Source organism: Artemia sp. Qi Xiang Cuo, chromosome 19, assembly GCF_049724085.1.
Source record: "Artemia sp. Qi Xiang Cuo chromosome 19, ASM4972408v1, whole genome shotgun sequence".
NCBI classification, from domain to species: domain Eukaryota; kingdom Metazoa; phylum Arthropoda; class Branchiopoda; order Anostraca; family Artemiidae; genus Artemia; species Artemia sp. Qi Xiang Cuo.
In genome coordinates this window covers 46,441,508-46,459,546 of record NC_142812.1, presented here as the reverse complement: position 1 = coordinate 46,459,546, position 18,039 = coordinate 46,441,508, and the positions used below count along the sequence as shown (strand labels likewise).

Below are 18,039 nucleotides of genomic sequence, written 5' to 3'. Positions count from 1 at the left end.
ATAAGAAAGAAAATAGATTTATTGAACTTACATGCTTAGTTGTACAGCAACGGGTCACTTCAATGACAATAATGGTGACCCAGATGAAAGAGTTAAAACTTCTATCTGAATGCATCTTCTCAAGTCAGACTTACTATTCAAATTAAAAAACATATCTATCCCACTTCCAAATGCAGCTCTTTCGTCCTGCGCTGTAAGGACTGCTTGCCATGGGCACAAGTGGCACACGGACGTGAATCCTCGTCCTATAGTCTCTTTTAAATGTTTTTGATGATTCAAGCATTCACACGTTTTTTTTGCCATTTAAACTTTCTTAGAAATGTTGTGCATAGCATTTTTTGCTACTAATTATCTTAGCGACATTCGAACGACTAGCGTCGTTGTTTGACTGAAGCTAGAATGCAATTTATCTTTTTGCTGATTAAAATTTTAGACTCTTGGAAGCGGTATTTGAACTCAATTAGGGGACGTTTAATTTCTGCCCGAATCATCTTTAGAAGGAAAGACTCCTGTATTTTAAATATATCATGGTACACATCACCCTTCCCATCAATTAATGACGTCCCGTCATTAGTAACTGCTCATTAGGAGTGCTTAAAATTTTTCAATTATTTTTCTTATTTTATTTTACATCCCTGTCTAAAATTCATCTACCGGACTAAGATTATTTATGGTTCTAGGTTAGCTACTATACTAAGGATTTTTTTTCTATATCTAGCACTGATTACTTTTACATTTCCAACAAAGTTGGGGCTATTCTACTTTTACATTAGTTTTTTTTTATTTTGCTGTCTATATGACGTACTACATACTATCTACACTACGTTAAATGAAGAACATGATAATATTACACCTAATTCTACTTGTGGTAAATACATGAATGATTTATAATATACAATATTGGGTTCATCATATTCACTGATAACATTAAAATACTTTCACTATTGGGATTTTTGAATTGTCAAAGTTATTAAGAAGTAACACACGTAGCTTCACATCTATTCATCACCTTTCGTGTCCTTTGTGTACTACACCCTTCTGTTGTAAATAATAGTCCTTCACTCTTTTTGTCTTGGTAAAAATTTTGAAGCATTTACTTTATGGTTTCTTCATGGAACAGTTCGAGTCTAGTTGTCTTTACACGGTAAGTTTTCCCTAATAGTCAACTGGCAAATGACCGTTAAATATCGTTCTAATAGTCAACTGGGAAATGATTTTTCCCACTACAGGTGTTGTTGTTTTTCTTCTCAGCATTTCATTTTTAGGATTTTTGAGGCACATAGAGGATGTATTCTCGCGTAAAATTGTTCATTTGTGCCTTTTGAAACGGGTTGTCGTCATACTATAGTGACTCTCTTAATATATTGTATTTAAGTTCAACTTCAAACATCTTCAAATATCGTTCAACTTCAAATGTCGTTAAATATCGTTTATCTTGTATTGATCGATGGGGTTCTCAGAATTAAACTTCAAATTGTCTCTAACTTCAACTTCAAATATCTTCAAATGTCTTTAAGTATAATTTAACTTCAAATATCGTTAACTATCGTTTTTCTTGTTCTGATCGATGGGGTTCTCAGAATTAAACTTTAAATTATCTTTAACTTCAGCTTCAAATATCTTCAAATGTCTTTAAGTATCATTTACCTTCAAATATCGTTAAATATCGTTTATTTTGTTCTGATCGATGGGGTTCTCAGAATTAAACTTAAAATTGTCTTTAACTTCAGCTTCAAATATCTTCAAATGTCTTTAAGTATCATTTACCTTCAAATATCGTTAAATATCGTTTATCTTGTTCTGATCGATGGGGTTCTCAGAATTAAACTTTAAATTGTCTTTAACTTCGGCTTCAAATATCTTCAAATGTCTTTAAGTATCATTTAACTTCAAATATCGTTAAATATCGTTTATCTTGTATTGATCGATGGGGTTCTCAGAATTAAACTTCAAATTGTCTTTATTTCAGCTTCAAATATCTTCAAATTTAAATATTATTTAACTTCAAATGTCGTTAAATATCGTTTAGCTTCGAATATCATCACTATACTGTCAAATTGTTCTGGGGTCCATAGTGAGTATCAAAGGCGATATCTAAGTATTTGTATCTTGTACTGACCGATGGGTTTCTCAGCATTTATGCGATTATATAGTTCGTTAAAGCACTTGATACTGAGGTTCAAATATAGTGTTACCTGATACGTAATATGGTTCATGGTCAAAGAAACGACGATCGAAGGTAACTGTTGTTTTTGTAGACGAAGCTGGGATGAAAATTGCCTGGAGTCTATTGTGAGTACTCTTCGTTGGTTGAGATATGATGAAAATAGATGCTACTGGGTCGTATCTGTACTGGGCAACTCATTGTAATACTCAATGACCAATGTGTCCATTTACTTTCCTGTAATAAAAACAACGCGGCAGAATCACAAGTTCTTTGAAGTAAATACTCATAAAGTAATTCACGCATTAATTGAGTTATAATTGTTCCTATTGGGAAGTTCAATACATAGAATTTTCTTATAAAATATTAATTCTTCAACTTTAAGTATGGTCTCTTATTATACTTTCTAATATATACTACTACATACACTTTATTTTAACTTCTTTTAACACTTAGTTAATTTTACAATAGATTTAAAATAATCATTTAAACAGAGTTTATGCTACATGGTTAATTTTTGAGGTCTAACTTTACGACTCATTTCATGCCTGCATTGTTCACGCACGTCCGTGCTGTTTAAGAAACGCATGTGCAGTGTCATAACCACACGGTTTTACGCAAACGATACTACAATGAGGGAACAAGACATAACAAGGATGAATGGAGACCTTTCTATCCACTTGTCTTCTAATGTCTTCCCTATTTCTTGGCTTAGACGTTCTCATGGGGCTCCGGGTTTAACGGCTGAAAAGCTGCTGTTGAACAGCTGAAATGCTGAGGTTAGGACTTTCCACGATCATGTTCGGGTATAGAACCAATAATTTCTCTTGGAAAAGAAATCATGATAGCCCTGATCTAGTTTTTTTTTTTGATTTTATTAAGCTGCCCAATATGGGGGTACGGCCTACTGAATGGCATAGTTTAAAAATCAAACTTCTTTTCAAAATACCCGACACTCCAAACTAGTCGTCTTTACTTTAGTTAATTAAAAAAAAATTCGCTTTATCAAAATATACTGAAAAATGGTGGAAATTTGTACGGGTATAATGGGGGTGAAGAAATATAGGTTTCAAGAGGAAATCTCTTTAGTATTCACTATATCAGAATTGGATAATTTAATGTACATGTTGCTCAAGTAAATTTCGCATGAACTAAAAAAAAGGGAGAAACAGAAAAATTGACAAGGATAAACGTTTTTCACTAAATGACGCACAGTCTTTTCAAGTTAAATATAAACCTTAGTCTACCTTAAATACATTATCCGGTTCCAAATAGTTTATTGAGATAATTAAATTTTAATTAATAACTTATTTATAAACTATATGTTAATAAATAATTAAAGTAAAAAATTGAGTACGAACTGACTATTAGAATAATTAAATAAGAATTTGACTGATATTTTAAGCAAGAAAAACGAACAAAACGGCAAGTAAAAAGGAAGATTAAACACTAAAAATCTTAATAGTAGAGCAAAACACGATTCAGATCAAGCTCTAGCTAAGAATAGTGTCGGATTATCGAATTTTTAAGTCAAGTTAGGCATGTTAGATTTTCTTTTGATTAATTTTCTTCATAGTTTAAATTTTTTTTCCAATCTTCACGTGGAAGGCAATTTCAGTAGGGATTCTACATCTTAGAAAACTCTTATGCCCGTGGTAGAGAGGAGATTTCGCCTCGACTTAATCTATGTATAAGACTATTAGTAAAGATATCACCGTCATCACCTTGCAGTCTTCTTATTGGTAGAAATTAAACGATAAGTAAAAATTTTTTTTTTTTTTTGTTTTTGATGACATCAATTTTTGTTTGGACTTGGGTCGATTTTTCATAGAAAATTCGAGGGGACCTGAGTCAGGATAAGTAAAATATAACGTGACTGACTTGCGAAAATATGTCACAAAAATTAGAGCACAAGATATGTCATAGATAAACCAATGGAATTCAAGAACATTTTGTCACAGAACTATAGAACAGTGATCTCTCTGTTATTGTATACGTCATAGATATAAACTAATAAAATTAAATTTTTCGCCAAGGAGATAAAGGTATCAATGTCTTTGTTTCTCTTTGAAAGTAATATTTATCACAGAGCTGTAGGACAGCATACGTCATAGGTATAATATAATTAAAAAAAAGAGCTTTTTTTTTTTTTTTCGCCTCGGAGCTATCAGAAAGTAAACTCTCTGTTTCTCTTTCAAAGCATTCTGATCCAAAAAACTAAAACTTAACTAGCTCACAGAAGTTTCTATTCAACCTTTAAGTATTGTTTTAACTGGCCCTGATTGGCATAAAAATACTAATTACTTACACTTGAAGGACTGAGAAATATCTCTTCCTACGGTTGTTTACAAAAAAATTACAAAAAACAATCATGGGCCTTGAGTTCCTCCCCGGGCTTCCCACAAGACGTGGTCCAACACCAGTTGTCGTCCTCAGTAGACCACGAGCTACCTACCTTTGGTTATTTTCTGTGATCGTCAATGTTTTGGCATTATTCGTATTATTTTATTTTTTTTTCATTAATATTGACTTGGCTAACTTTACTTGCACACTGTTAAATTTATTATGGGGTTAAATTTATTATATTTGATATTTGTCTTTATGCTAGTTAGGGATATTTCCATCTGTCAGGTTTTTTAACCATTCTACCTGACTGTGTCGTTATTTTCTCGTCTGCTTCTTGCGGTTTTTTCTTTTTCGATTTGTCTAGCGGAATAAGGTCAAACTTTTTGTATTGTTTTTTCAAAAACTCTTGCCTTTTTAATTTCGTTTGTTTCCCGTGTGCGGCTGCTGAGGTCGGCCTAGATTTCCCTATTTCTTTAGCTACTATATGGGCTGATTCGCCTTCAGACTCTTCGGAACTAGTTTCCGACGAATCCGGATTAGAAATTTTAGAGGTGGCACTTTTTGTGGTCTCACCTGCCATTCCTTCGTAAATTTCTACTCCCCTGGAAGTAGAAGGTTTATTCCCTAAGTTTTCGTTTTGAGTCCTCAACTCGGGAGATTTGAAAGATTCTTGAGAGCTTTGGGAGGAATCAATAGTTTTTGCGGGGTTCCTCCATTGTTTGAACGCCATGTCCTCGGGAGGATGGGGAATTTTTTAATCTAGGGTTTCTCTCCATGAAGTCCAATGTTTAGGTTTGGCCTTGGATACAGTTATATCATGATATTGACCTTGCTGGTCATCCGTTGGAGTTTTATTCCCGGGCAATGTACTTTGACTCGTTTTTATGGGAAAATTTATTAAATCCATAGCCTCTCGCAGATTTGTTTTAGTTAAAGCTTTGGGAGGAGTTTTCTTCACAGTAATACCGGGGGTTTCTAGAGCTCTGTTTAATTCTTCCTGTAAAGACAGGGGCCTTTCTATCGGTGTTGCAGGGGAAACCATATCGTCTGGAAATCTTTTGGGGGGACATGGGGTCGAGATTGTCTCTGGGAAAAATTGGGTTTTTGGAGATATTGTATAATCTAAATCTCCTGCGCTCGCCGATGAATAACTTTTTGGACTTTTTGGCGTTCTTATTCTTACTGGTTTTAGGGATTTTTTCTCTGGAATGACTAGATTTTCCATAGCTAAAAATTATTCAAAGTTTTCCTGGTCAATGTCATTCTCAAAATAGTCTTGCTTGAAATTAAAGGGTTTTAGCTCTGCCAGTCTTGACCTAGGGGGCTAATTTTCCGAATCTGACAAATCAGTAGAAGAGGGATGTGATACCCATCTCTCTGGAAATTTGGCTCTTTTTATTCGGCTAACATGCGCCTTGTAAGTTCTTCCACTATCGGGGTTTTCCATTTTAAAAGTATATTCGTTATCGTACTCTTTGACTATTCTTTACGGCCCAGAATATTTATTTGAAAGTTTTTTTCCTTCCGTTTTCGCCTCGTTCTTTAGGTAAACGAAGTCTCCTACTTTGAAATCTATATTCCCCTTAACTTTGGGTTGGTTTCTTAGCTCTTGGTTGATTTTACATTTTTCCAGCTCTTGCCTAACTATTTTATAAGTTTTCCTCATTCTATTTATGAATTCTTGTTTATAAACTTCTGAGTCGTTATAATACTGCCGAGATTCAATAATCTCATCGTATGGGATTCTAAAATCTCGACCAAAAAGTAAAATAAAATGGATTGTCTCTGGTTGTTTCGGAATATGCAGTGTTGATTACGTTGGTTAAATAAGGTAAGAATTTATCCCAGTCGCTCCTATTGTTTCGTATAAATAATTAGAACGTTCGAAAATATTTTATGCCTGTTTTCTATTTTGCCATTAGCTTGTGGATGGTACGGCGCTGTCAACATTTTCTCTATATTAAGGAAACTCATTAACTCTTTTGTTACTTTTGCAACAAAATTGCTCCCGTTGTCGCTCAAAATTTTATTAGGAATGCCAAATTATAAAAATAATTTTGCTAATGCCTTACTTGTGGCATAAGCACCTTGATTTTTTAATGCTTTTGCAAAAGTAAATCCGGAAAAATGATCTATAACCGAAAGAATACAAGTATTACCTCTGCTGGAAACAGGTAAGCCTCCACTTGTACCGTATAGGTCAAATGAGATAATATCGAAGGGGTACTTTGCTACTGGGACCCTTCCCATTGGAGGATTTGGATAAGCTGGGGGTTTTTTTCTCAAGTTACATGCTTTGCATGTACTTGCAAATTCTTTAAGTTTTGTCAGTGCAGATTGTGCGTAAAAGTATTGTTTTAACTTATGGAACGTTTTCATAACTCCTAAATGTCCACCCGTGTCCGAATGAAAATATTCAATTGCAGGCCCTATCAAGTTTTGTGGTAACACAGGTATTATCGAGGTTTGGTTTCTATTTGTCTCAGCAGTCACGATTCTACACAGTATTTCATCATCAAAATCATAGTAAAAATTATCTATCTCTTTTCTAAGAGTTTTGAATTTATCCGGTAATGCCTCATCATTCACAAAATAATCAATTAGTGCTACAAATATTTCGTCCTTTTTTTGCTTTATTTTTATATTTTCCAAAGACAAGGGACAATAGTTAATCTTATTTTCTTTTACTGCGTCTTTGATTTTGTTTTTCTTACATCCATGATTGCTCTTAGCAATTATGGCGTCAACTTCATTTTTCTTCAGCTTCCGATGGAATATTTTCTCGATATCTGCTTAAAAAGTCACAAGCTGCGTTTTGTTTTTCCTTTAAATATTCAAATTCATAATCTAGGTCTTGTACTTTCATAATCCATCTAGCTAGAATGCCCGTGGGGTTTTTAAATGTGCGCAGGTACTGCAAGCTTTTATGGTCTGATCGTAGTATAAATTTTCTACCAATTACATAATGCCTAAATTTGTCCAAATGGTAGATAATAGATAACAATTCTAAGTTTGTGGCTGAATAACTGCTTTCACCCTTTAATAAAGTTTTACTTGAATAGCGTATAAATGTTTCTCTTTGTTTGGGTGTTCCCTGTAGAGGGTTAGGGTTTTCTACTGGGATTATTTGCGAAAGGATAGCGCCTATGCCCTTTGAGCTAGCATTAGTGGTAACGATGAATTTTCCGTTTTCGAAATCAGGGAGTGATAAAATTGGTTCAGACGTGAGCGCCTTTTTGAGTTGGTCTAGGGAAGTTTGAGCTTCCTGGGACCAGGTAACATTATGAGAGGTCCTTTGGTTAATTCCGTGAGGGGTTTCGCAATTTGGGCATAATTGCGTACGAATTTTCTAAAGTAGCCAGTAAGTCCTAAAATTCCCCTTAATTCTTTCATAGTTCTGGGGGGCTTGAGGTTTTCAACACATTTTATTGTAGCAGGGTCTGGGGATATCTCTCCCTGGGTTACTACTACTCCTAAGAATTTAATCTTAGATTGAAATAAATTTACTTTCTCAGGCCGGCATTTTAAATTACCTTGCCTGAACTTCTCGAACACCTTAGCTAATGCTGCTAAGTGTTGTTCAGTGTTTTCCCCCACACATATAATATCATCAACAAAATGAATTATATTCTTTAATCCTCTTAAAAGGTGCAATAGGGGTCTACATAGCGCGCTTGAACTTGTTTTAAGCCCAAATGGTACTCTCAAGTATTCATATGAACTATGTTCAGAAGCTGAAAATGAAGTCTTATGGACATCCTTTTCGGCTATTTTCACCTGGTGGTAGCCTTGGGTAAGGTCCAAAGAAGTAAAAATTTCGTTTTTGCTTGAAATTGAGTCAAGAATTTCGTCTATTCTTAGTAGAGGAAATTTATTGCTAACTACTTGTTTATTGAGAGCCCTATAATCTACTACGAGTCTAAAATCTCCGTTCTTTTTTGGTACTAAGATCACTGGTGCGCTATACGGACTTATACTTGGGCGTATAATTTCATTTTTTTCTAATTCAGGGATTTTATTTTTTAACCACTCTTTGTGCTTATATGGCACACGATATGGCTGTTTTGCTACGGGATTACCTGTCGTTAAAATTGAATGTTCGTAAAATGGAATTAGCCCGATATCATCTTCAGATGCAGAAAATACATCCTAAAAATTCCATAATAATTCGCATGATTTTTTCTTAAGTTCCATATCCGTAATATGATCCATATTAAATTTGTTTAAAAATCGTGATTTAGTTAAAGGATATTCGTTATTTGAAGTTTTAATACCGTTAACTAGGTTTCTTTTAGAATTTTCCCATGTATTTAAATCATTTTCCATTGAAACCTGGATTTGAACTAAACAAGTCCCCTTTTTAATTGTAATTGTATCATTTTCATGGTTATTGGTTACCCAAATAAAACCTTCCCCTTTGTCATAAAATATAATCTGTTCCTCGCATAACAGATTTTCGGGTATTTCAGACGGTGTCGCAAACCATATTTCTGATTTGCTAATTACTGGCTCAGTCATCTGTGATATATGGATTTTTTGCAGCGTTTTGGGAGGGATTTTTGTTTTCCTTATCGCAAATCCGTAATCCTCTTCATTTTCATTGTTTATTAGATTCATACTGGCGCTATGCTGCGCCATTGCGGCATCTTGTGGTGTCACGTTGGGTTTTACTATGTTTTACCACAATTCTACTATTTTCTTGAATTCGTTTGACCTGTGCTGTCGCATGTCTCCTATTTTTATTTTCGCAGATTCACTACTTTTATTATTTAAATTTACTTCATTTCTGCAATATCTCTCCGGAGACTTCAACAAATTTCCAATTATGCCCTGTCTTTGCGAGACATGAGGTTCAAAATACTTCGACATTTTACCACTAGAAATTTTGTTTACTGTTATGTTGTCTTCGTAGCCTCTGTTACGATTTCTTAAGGTGGAAATTTCTTCCCCTGCCTTAGCTGGGTATACAAGCTTTTCGTTGGCTACGTCTAATAGTATGCTATTAGATCTTAGAAAATTTTTACCTATAATAACTTCATATGAGAAATTATCACCTATAATAAAATTTGTCATGAACTTCTATTGTCTCTTTTTAAGTTTAGGCAAATTTACCCTTTTGCATTTGACTTATTACCTGTCACGCTTGTTAAATTGGGATTATTAGGGTTCCTCTGTCATTTACTTGGAAGGAGCAACATATTGAATACACAAGAGTTTATGATACCAATTATAGCACCCGAGTCGATCAAACCTTTAGAATAAAAATTTTATTCACAAAAATCATTAAATATAGGTAACTTCTTAATAATATAACTACAAGAAGGCACTAATATTGTCTTGGACCTATTAAATATTCCTGGCAGCCTCTGGGTCCAATTTATGTTTCTGAGGGGCCTGAAGCGTTGCCCGTAGGATTTATTTCATTTGTCGGTGCCTGTAATAGATATTCAGACGTATTAGGTTCCGCAGGCATATTTAAATGATTTACTTCTGCCTGTCTTTTCTTTGTATTATTATGGTAGCTTGGATGTCTCGTGTAAGTGCTATTTGCTGGCACTGATTGCCAGTGCCATTGGCTTGTAAAATTTTCCTTTTTTATTGGCAAATTTTCACGATTTTTGTATTGCATTCTTGCATTATATTTACCTTGTCGAGTATTTGGGTTTTCAAACCGATAATTAATTTGCCTGTTGGGGAGAGGGTTATACAAATTTGGTTGGTACGCATTATAAGGTACTGATTGGCGCAATCCCCCTGGCTATAGCCTATTGCACGACCGGTGCTTTAATTTGTTTTTCTGAACAAATGGTTACCGTAATTTTGCGTATTACCGACAACATTACCTGGTATGGGATTTGGGACATAGGGGCACTCTCTCGCTATGTGGCCAATGCTAGTGCAACTATGGTAGCTTCTTGTTGTCGGGCTAACGTACTGAAAACGTACTTTTCTCTTCCTATTGGTCTCGTGTGTATTGCTTATATGTTCCACTAGTGGGGTATCCCTTGAAAGGAAATTGGGTGGTGCTTGATAGCCCTTGAAAACTAGGTTTGCGTTTGAGTCGCCTAGGCTGTTTATTTTTGCTTTACTATGATTAGCAAACCATTTTATCAACTTCGATTAGTCGCTCTACCTCTTGGACTGCAAGATCCAACGTCTGAATATTTTTGGATATTAATACTCTATATAGTTTTGGGGGTAGCCCTTGCTAAAAAGTATTTAGTATGACTTTTTCATACAGTTGCCCAGAACCACTTCCGTATTTTGCTTCTACAGAAATGCGTATATTATCCAGGTATTCTCGTATATTCTGTGAAAAATCAAAGTTCACTACTCCGTGTTTTAATTTATTTATTGAACTGGTTTCTATAAATCTCTCTTTGAATGCTTTTAACAAGTCATCAACCGTATATATTGGTAAGTTGGCGTTATTGCCTATGGTATGTTCGACCTGTTTTAGAAAGGTTAAGGCCTGGCCTCTTAATCGTAGTAGGAGCATGTCTTTTAACGCTCCAACGTCCGTCTTTGTTAGCTGTACAAACTGGGTCAATTGAGTATCAAATTCGTCAATATCTGACTGACCAATGTACTCTGGTATAGATTTTGCAATTTTTAGTTTTTGTGACTAACTATTGCCCTATTAATAACTCCCTGAGTTCTTCCATTTTTTTTTTTTGCGTTTATATCAAATTAAAATTTTAATTTAAATATTTTGGGGGACTCTATTATCTCCTATGAGATATAAGGGGTTTTCCTGTCGTAGCCTAGTGGCACTAGGCCTAATAATTTTTCTAATATGTCTGTATCTTTCCAAACAATTAAATTAAAATTACAAAGTTTCATAGCCTAACTAGTTCGCAAGTTTTTCTCCAATTTCCGACTCGCGCCATTTGTTATGTATTGTTTTATGAGTAATTACGAATTATTGAACTATAAGTTTTGACGTCTCAAAGCTTTGTTTCCCTGGCACAATCAGATCTGATTTAAGAGATACGAATTCTTATAGGCTAGCAGGGGTTAGAAACATTCTTCTAAGCCGAGGCGATAACAACTTTTGGTGTTTGCAGGGATGAAAAAATGTCGCCTCTTCTTCTCGGGCCACCTGCAGATCAGATTCCTTTGGGAGCATTTACCTTGGAGACTTACGAACTAATTACCTATTTTTAAACTAGACGCAGACATATAAATGAAATAGACACAGATAAGAAAGAAAATAGATTTATTGAACTTACATACTTAGTTGTACAGCAACGGGTCACTTCAATGACAATAATTGTGACACAGATGAAAGAGTTAAAACTTCTATCTCAATGGATCTTCTCAAGTCAGACTTACTATTCTAATTAAAAAACATATCTACCCCACTTCCAAACGCAGCTCTTTCGTCCTGCGCTGTAAGGACTGCTCGCCATGGGCTCAAATGGCACACGGACGCGAATCGTCGTCCTAAGGTCTCTTCTAATTGTTTTTGATGATTCTAGCATTTACACGGTTTTTTTTTGCCATTTAAACTCTCTTAGAAATGTTGTGCATAGCATTTTTTTGCTACTAATTGTCTTAGGGAAATTCGAACAACTAGCGTCGTTGTTTGACTGAAGCTAGAATGCAATTTATCTTTTTGCTGATTAAAATTTTAGACTCTTGGAAGCGGTATTTGAACTCAATTAGGGGACGTTTAATTTCTACCCGAATCATCTTTAGAAGGAAAGAATCCTGTATTTTAAATATCATGGTACATTTTATTAGATATGCGGTCAGGTTGTCTTAAATATTAATTGAGTCGTAATATTAAATTATTTTAAATTGGGATAAAGGAAATATCTCCTGCATATCTATTCATAGCAAAATTTCTGTTTGTATATTTTGTATCTCAGTTGCCTCTTTAAATGTTTGCGGTAGGCCATTTACAGTAGATATTAAAGTTGCCTTTTCAGAAAAAAATTAGATGTTCGGGGTTTCCAAAAATACAGAGGGCCAAAACAGAATCAAAGTGGTCATTTTTATTTTTACATCTCAGGGATTTACCTATTGAAGTTTTGTGTTCATGCAATCGTTCCCCCAGTTGTTGGTGGGTCCTGCCAATGTAAAACTTCCCACGTGAACACGGACTGTATAAACACCACTACTTAGTATAGGGTCAGTTTTATCCTTTCCAGAATTGAAAAAAGGTTCATGAGTTTCCAGTTTCGAGATATATGGTATTGCGGTGAAAGTTTTGTTTTCAACTGCCGGAGTTACTGAATCAAAGGGGACGGGCTTCCTATTTTCCTGTTTTACCGGTTTTAATCATCTATCTATGAAATTTTCAACAAGGCCAATTGGTTAACCCGGTTAACCTTCAAAATAGGTCTAAAAGGAAACTTTACCTTTCCGACTCTTTAGCTCAAATGGTATATTTTGTATTATATTTCTTTTACAAGATTCACCACTTGCAAAAATATATAAATAACGTCTTCAAAAAAGCAAGACGCGCAGGTGTTCTAAAAAAGGAACTAAAACTTCTGATTTCCAATCGAATTTGCCCCAATTTGGTCGCACCTATCTTGGTGCCAATCCTCTATTGTGTTTATGTCTTCCCTGGAGGCAACTAAAGGTTCTATGAAATGGTTCATATGGTCATGTAAATATTAAATGGTCTTGTAAAAATATGTAAATATTGAATGATGCTGTTACAAGCAAGATTTCTGAAACGTTTTAGAATCTAGTTTACTAGGGTAACATAGTATTCAGCTTTGCGGTTACCCAAAACTTTTTAACTTAAAAAAATGATTTAAATTCTTTTAGCTCTTCATCTTTTAGCTACAAAAATTCCTAATATTTGTTGTAATATTTCCTGTTCTTCACTTATGGTTTCATTTACCCCATGGTATACTTTTTTATCGTCTAAGGTTTCAATTTCGCTCTTTTTTAAATTACAATAACTAATTTTAGAAGCTAATGTAAGTATCAGCATGAGAGAGAGAGAAGAGGCACAAATTTGCCCCAATTTGGCCTCATCTTTCTTGGTGCCAATCCTTTATTGTGTCATGTCTTCCCTGGAGGCAAATATATGTTCTATGAAAGGATACATATAGTCATGTAAATATTAAACTTGAATGTTCCTGTTACAACCAAGATTTCTGAAACGCATCTGAATCTAGTTTACCAGGGTAGCATAGTATTCAGCTTTGCGGTTACTCAAAACTTTTTAGCTTCAAAAAACGATGTGCATTCTTTTAGCTCTTCCTCTTTGGTTACGAAAATTTCTAATATTTGTTGTAATAGTTCTTATTCTTCACTTATGGTTTGATTTACCCCACGGTGTACTTTTTTATAGTCTAAGGTTTCATTCTCGTTCTTTTTTTTAAATCAGAATAACTAGTCTTAAAAGCTAATATGAGTATCAGTATGAGAGAGAGAAGAGGGATCGAAAGTAAAATTAGTTGTTAAAACCTATCGAAAGATATACCGTTTTTTTTTAACTCTATAGACTTGTAAAAATTATTGAAAGATGTATTTTTTTTTTGATTTTTTGATTTTTGAGTCTTGATTTTTTTATTTTTTTGCTGTAGACTTCTTAAATTTTTAGGTCACTTTTCACCACAGGGGTTTGGCCTACACCTACATGGAAATACGTCACTAGCTTTTTCTAAGAATCAATCTACGAGCCGTTTCTCAAATACACATGCATCAGAATCTGAAGGAAAAGGTTTAGAATTTCAGAAAACAGGTTTGAAAAGTCGCCTGCATAGTAAAGAGTATAGAAAATTGGAAGAACATCAAAGGACGCATAAAGGGAAAAAGACATATAAACATGAGGTATGTGATAAGACCTTTTCTCAAGCAGCAAATTTGAACACACATCAAATAATGAATACGGGTGAGAAACCATTTAAATGTGATGTATGTGACAAGCCATTTTCTCATGCAGCAAATTTGAACAGGCATCAAAGAATGCATACGGGTGTGAAACCGTTTAAATGTGATGTATGTTACCAAACCCTTTCTCAAGCACACCATTTGTACATGCATCAAAGAGTGCACACGGGTGAAAAACCGTTTAAATGTGATGTATGTGACAAAACCTTTTCTCAAGCAGCAAATTTGAACGCACATCAAAGAATTCATACTGGCGAAAAACCGTTTAGATGTGATGTATGTGACAACATCTTTTCTCACGCAACAAATTTAAACCACCGCCAAAGAATGCACACGGGTGAGAAACCGTTTAAATGTAATATTTGCGACAAGACCTTTTCTCATGCAGCAAATTTGAACAGGCATCGAAGAATACATACGGGTGAGAAACCGTTTAAATGTGTTGTATGCGACCAAGCCTTTTCTCAAGCAGCGCATTTGAACAGTCATCAAAAAATGTATATGGGTGAGAAACCGTTTAAATTTGCTGCATATAACAAATACTTTTCTGAGCCTAGTGGTTTGATTAAGCACCAGAGAGTGCATACTGCTGAAAAACTGTTTAAATGTGATGCATGTAGCAAATGCTTTTATGAGCCTAGCAGTTTGATTAAACACCAGAGACTGCATACCGATGAAAAACCGTTTAAATGTGATGCATGTAACAAATACTTTTCTGAAACTAGCGGTTTGATTAAACACAAGAGAGTGCATCTTACTAGCTGATATTGAGATCGAAACGAATCATATGCGAATAAATGGGACAGATAAATATTGTGAATAGTAAGATGAATATCAAGACAGCAAATATGTGTGTTTTCTTTTCTCTTGTTTTAATTTTACTCTTGTATACAGTTTGCGTTTTTCTTTTCCCTTTTCTTTATATATTCTGTTTCTTTGGGGTTAGTTTATTTTGATCTTTTTCTTTTCTGTTTTTTTTCCTTAGCTAAAAGATTCCGGACGTGAGGCCGAAATATATGGACTTTTATTATTATTAGTGAAAAAAGTTGTTTTCTTTAATCGTTTGTTTTAATTTGTATTACTTACTCCTCTAGTGTGCATTTTTCAGTTTCCTTGCTGTACAAGTAATAGTTATATTTCTTGGCGCCGCGGTGTTTTGAAATTTGTGAAAAGATGGATGAGCTATCGAAACAATTATTATTGTTATCATTATAATTATTATATTATGGTAATATTGTCACTAAGAATATAATAGTCAACCCTGTAAAGACAACAATTTTACCATCACAAGCCCCGAAGGGCCAAATTCGTATTTTGAAGTCCATGAAAATGATTCTCTCAGATAAGATATAGGGCTCCAGAGGTAAGTGAACATTAAGTCCTTTACTTTTGGTTATGATTTAGCAGGAACAGCTAACAATGCAAGACCAATAAACCAAAAAAAATGCATTTGGATTTGGTTTAGTTCAGGAACATCTCGGCTAAGAGAGAAAACGGCTAAAATATTAATCGCATACCAACAATAGCTAAATCTGAGGGAATGTCGACTCCCTTAAGAGATACATTTTTTTTTTTTTTTTTTTGGTCGGATGAAATCTATGAATTTGATTTATTATTAGTGAAAAAAAGTTGTTTTCTTAGAAATTGACAACAGTGATGCATGCCTGGAATCGGGGAGAAAGTTATATTAGGTGGCTAGTTATAATATAAATTTCTGTTTAGGTTATGTAAGTTGGCTAGATAAGGGAATCATTACTTCTGGATAGCCTTGTTGCATATTGCGCTCAATATATTTATACATTGAATTTTATTCAAGCAATGACCGCTTTGTTTTGCCATTAAAACGAAATGAAAATATAGAATAACAGGCATAATTCATGTATGTAAGAAATGCTTGTCTACATCAAGGCTATTGGATGAGCTCTAAAGAGTTCATACAGGTAATAGACAGATTAAAAGACGACATATTTAAGAAGTGCTTGCCTTGACTGTAATTTTTGCACAAACACCAACGAATGTATACAGGTGAGATACCATTTAAATGTCATTTGTGCAAAAGAGTGTTTTTGTTGAAGTCAGCTCTGAATTAAGATCCAACAGCACATTCTAGGAAAAGCCCCTTGTTTATAGATTGCAGCTAGACCTTATAGTACAATAGTGATTTTTATTGACAGAAGTAAACTTGGAAGATTAAGAATTAAAGCTGTTCCACGTTGGCTAATTCTCATATTTAGGCACTTTGAATATGTATATAGTTTTCTGGTAATTAGATTTTTTTTTGGCAAGTGAAGCTCGTCTTTTCAGCCAATGACCGATGTGGAACTACTTGAGCAGAAAACGTAAATGCATAATGTCCCATAAAATCTCGCTTTAAATTAATAATCTCAAAAGAAGCACAAGTCTACATTGTCCAAAGCTGGAAAGTATAAAAATCAGGATTTTGAAGCAACCAAATATTTTCTCAGAAAGCAAGATTAATAAACATTCTACTGGTTGCCGAAAATCAGCTCTTTTGACCGTTTTTCTTGAGCCAAGCAAAAAGCCTGGTGTTTACAAATTGGGTTGCCGAGATTAGTGGAGCCGTAGAAAGGAATTTAAACGGATTCTGGTTAAAAATGAGGCTTGATAAATTAATTTATCTGTTGATTTTTTTGCAAGATAAATGATTTTTTTTTACAACTTTGCAACTCAAACTATATACCCAAGTTCCAATGGAATATGTTACTGTTGCTTACATTTCTCGCCCCAAGATTATGAATCAGACTTTGGGTCTTAAAAAGTATTTATATAATTTACTGGTTCCTACAAACCTATTTGGTTGCAAGGGATCCTTAAATAGTTTCTTATACAAGTTACTTGAACCTTCATTCCAAGTTCTAACAAGTTCAGTTCAGAGGAGGATTTTTGATAAGAATAAAAATGTAGGCGACATGAAACTCCTAGAAAAACATACTTATTAAGGTATTTTAGAATAGTTTTGCTACTAGAATCTGAATCCCATTGCTTTATTTTATAAGATAACTGATTAAATTAGGCATTTTAATGGGCCTTACTCAAGTACATGGGTGCTTGTACTAGAGAGGAGGATGGGCTTTAGATGCTCAGACAGTGTTCAGACTGCTTCCCCAAAAAGGATCTCTATATAAGAATAATTTAATCTTGAAAATCAGAGGAAAGCACAAGACCTGGTTATATTTAAATACCAAGACTTCGCATGAAAACTGGCCAAATTCACGTATTTACTTCTTTCTTCTTCACTATAATAATGGAATAAAACAAGTAATTGTGTACTTTACAATTTTCCCCATATATGAGTTGGAAACAGCCGGCATTTCATTTGCGCATAAGATAAGATTTATTGCATAAAATGGCTATCACAAGCCCAAGTAGCCTGAGTTCCCACTTTTGGTCAATAAACAAAAAAAACGAACCAAAAACAGGCAACAACAAAAAAAGTAAAAAAAAGTCAATGTCAAATACGTAAAAACGTCATTAACAATAAACGCTCAAAAAATTAAAAGGTCAATGTCGAATGAGTAAAATGTCAAAACAATAAAACTCGTAAAATTAAAAAAGGAATAAAATAATTAAAACAAAAACAATTTTGTTGTGCGACCAAAAAATATCAAGTTCGAAATTTTCAAAATGAACATTACAATTATAAGGTAAAA

General features: G+C 34.2%; 1 protein-coding gene across 1 annotated transcript in view; it reads left to right on the top strand.

Moving 5' to 3' along the window:
* LOC148940918 (uncharacterized) overlaps positions 1-15,133 on the top strand; it is a 68,093-nt gene extending 52,960 nt beyond the window's left edge. The window contains exon 6 of the mRNA XM_089105108.1: positions 14,309-15,133. Within this exon, the coding sequence (XP_088961234.1) occupies positions 14,309-15,133 (825 nt within the window). The remainder of the gene's footprint in view (positions 1-14,308) is intronic.
* Positions 15,134-18,039: the final 2,906 nt, after the last annotated feature.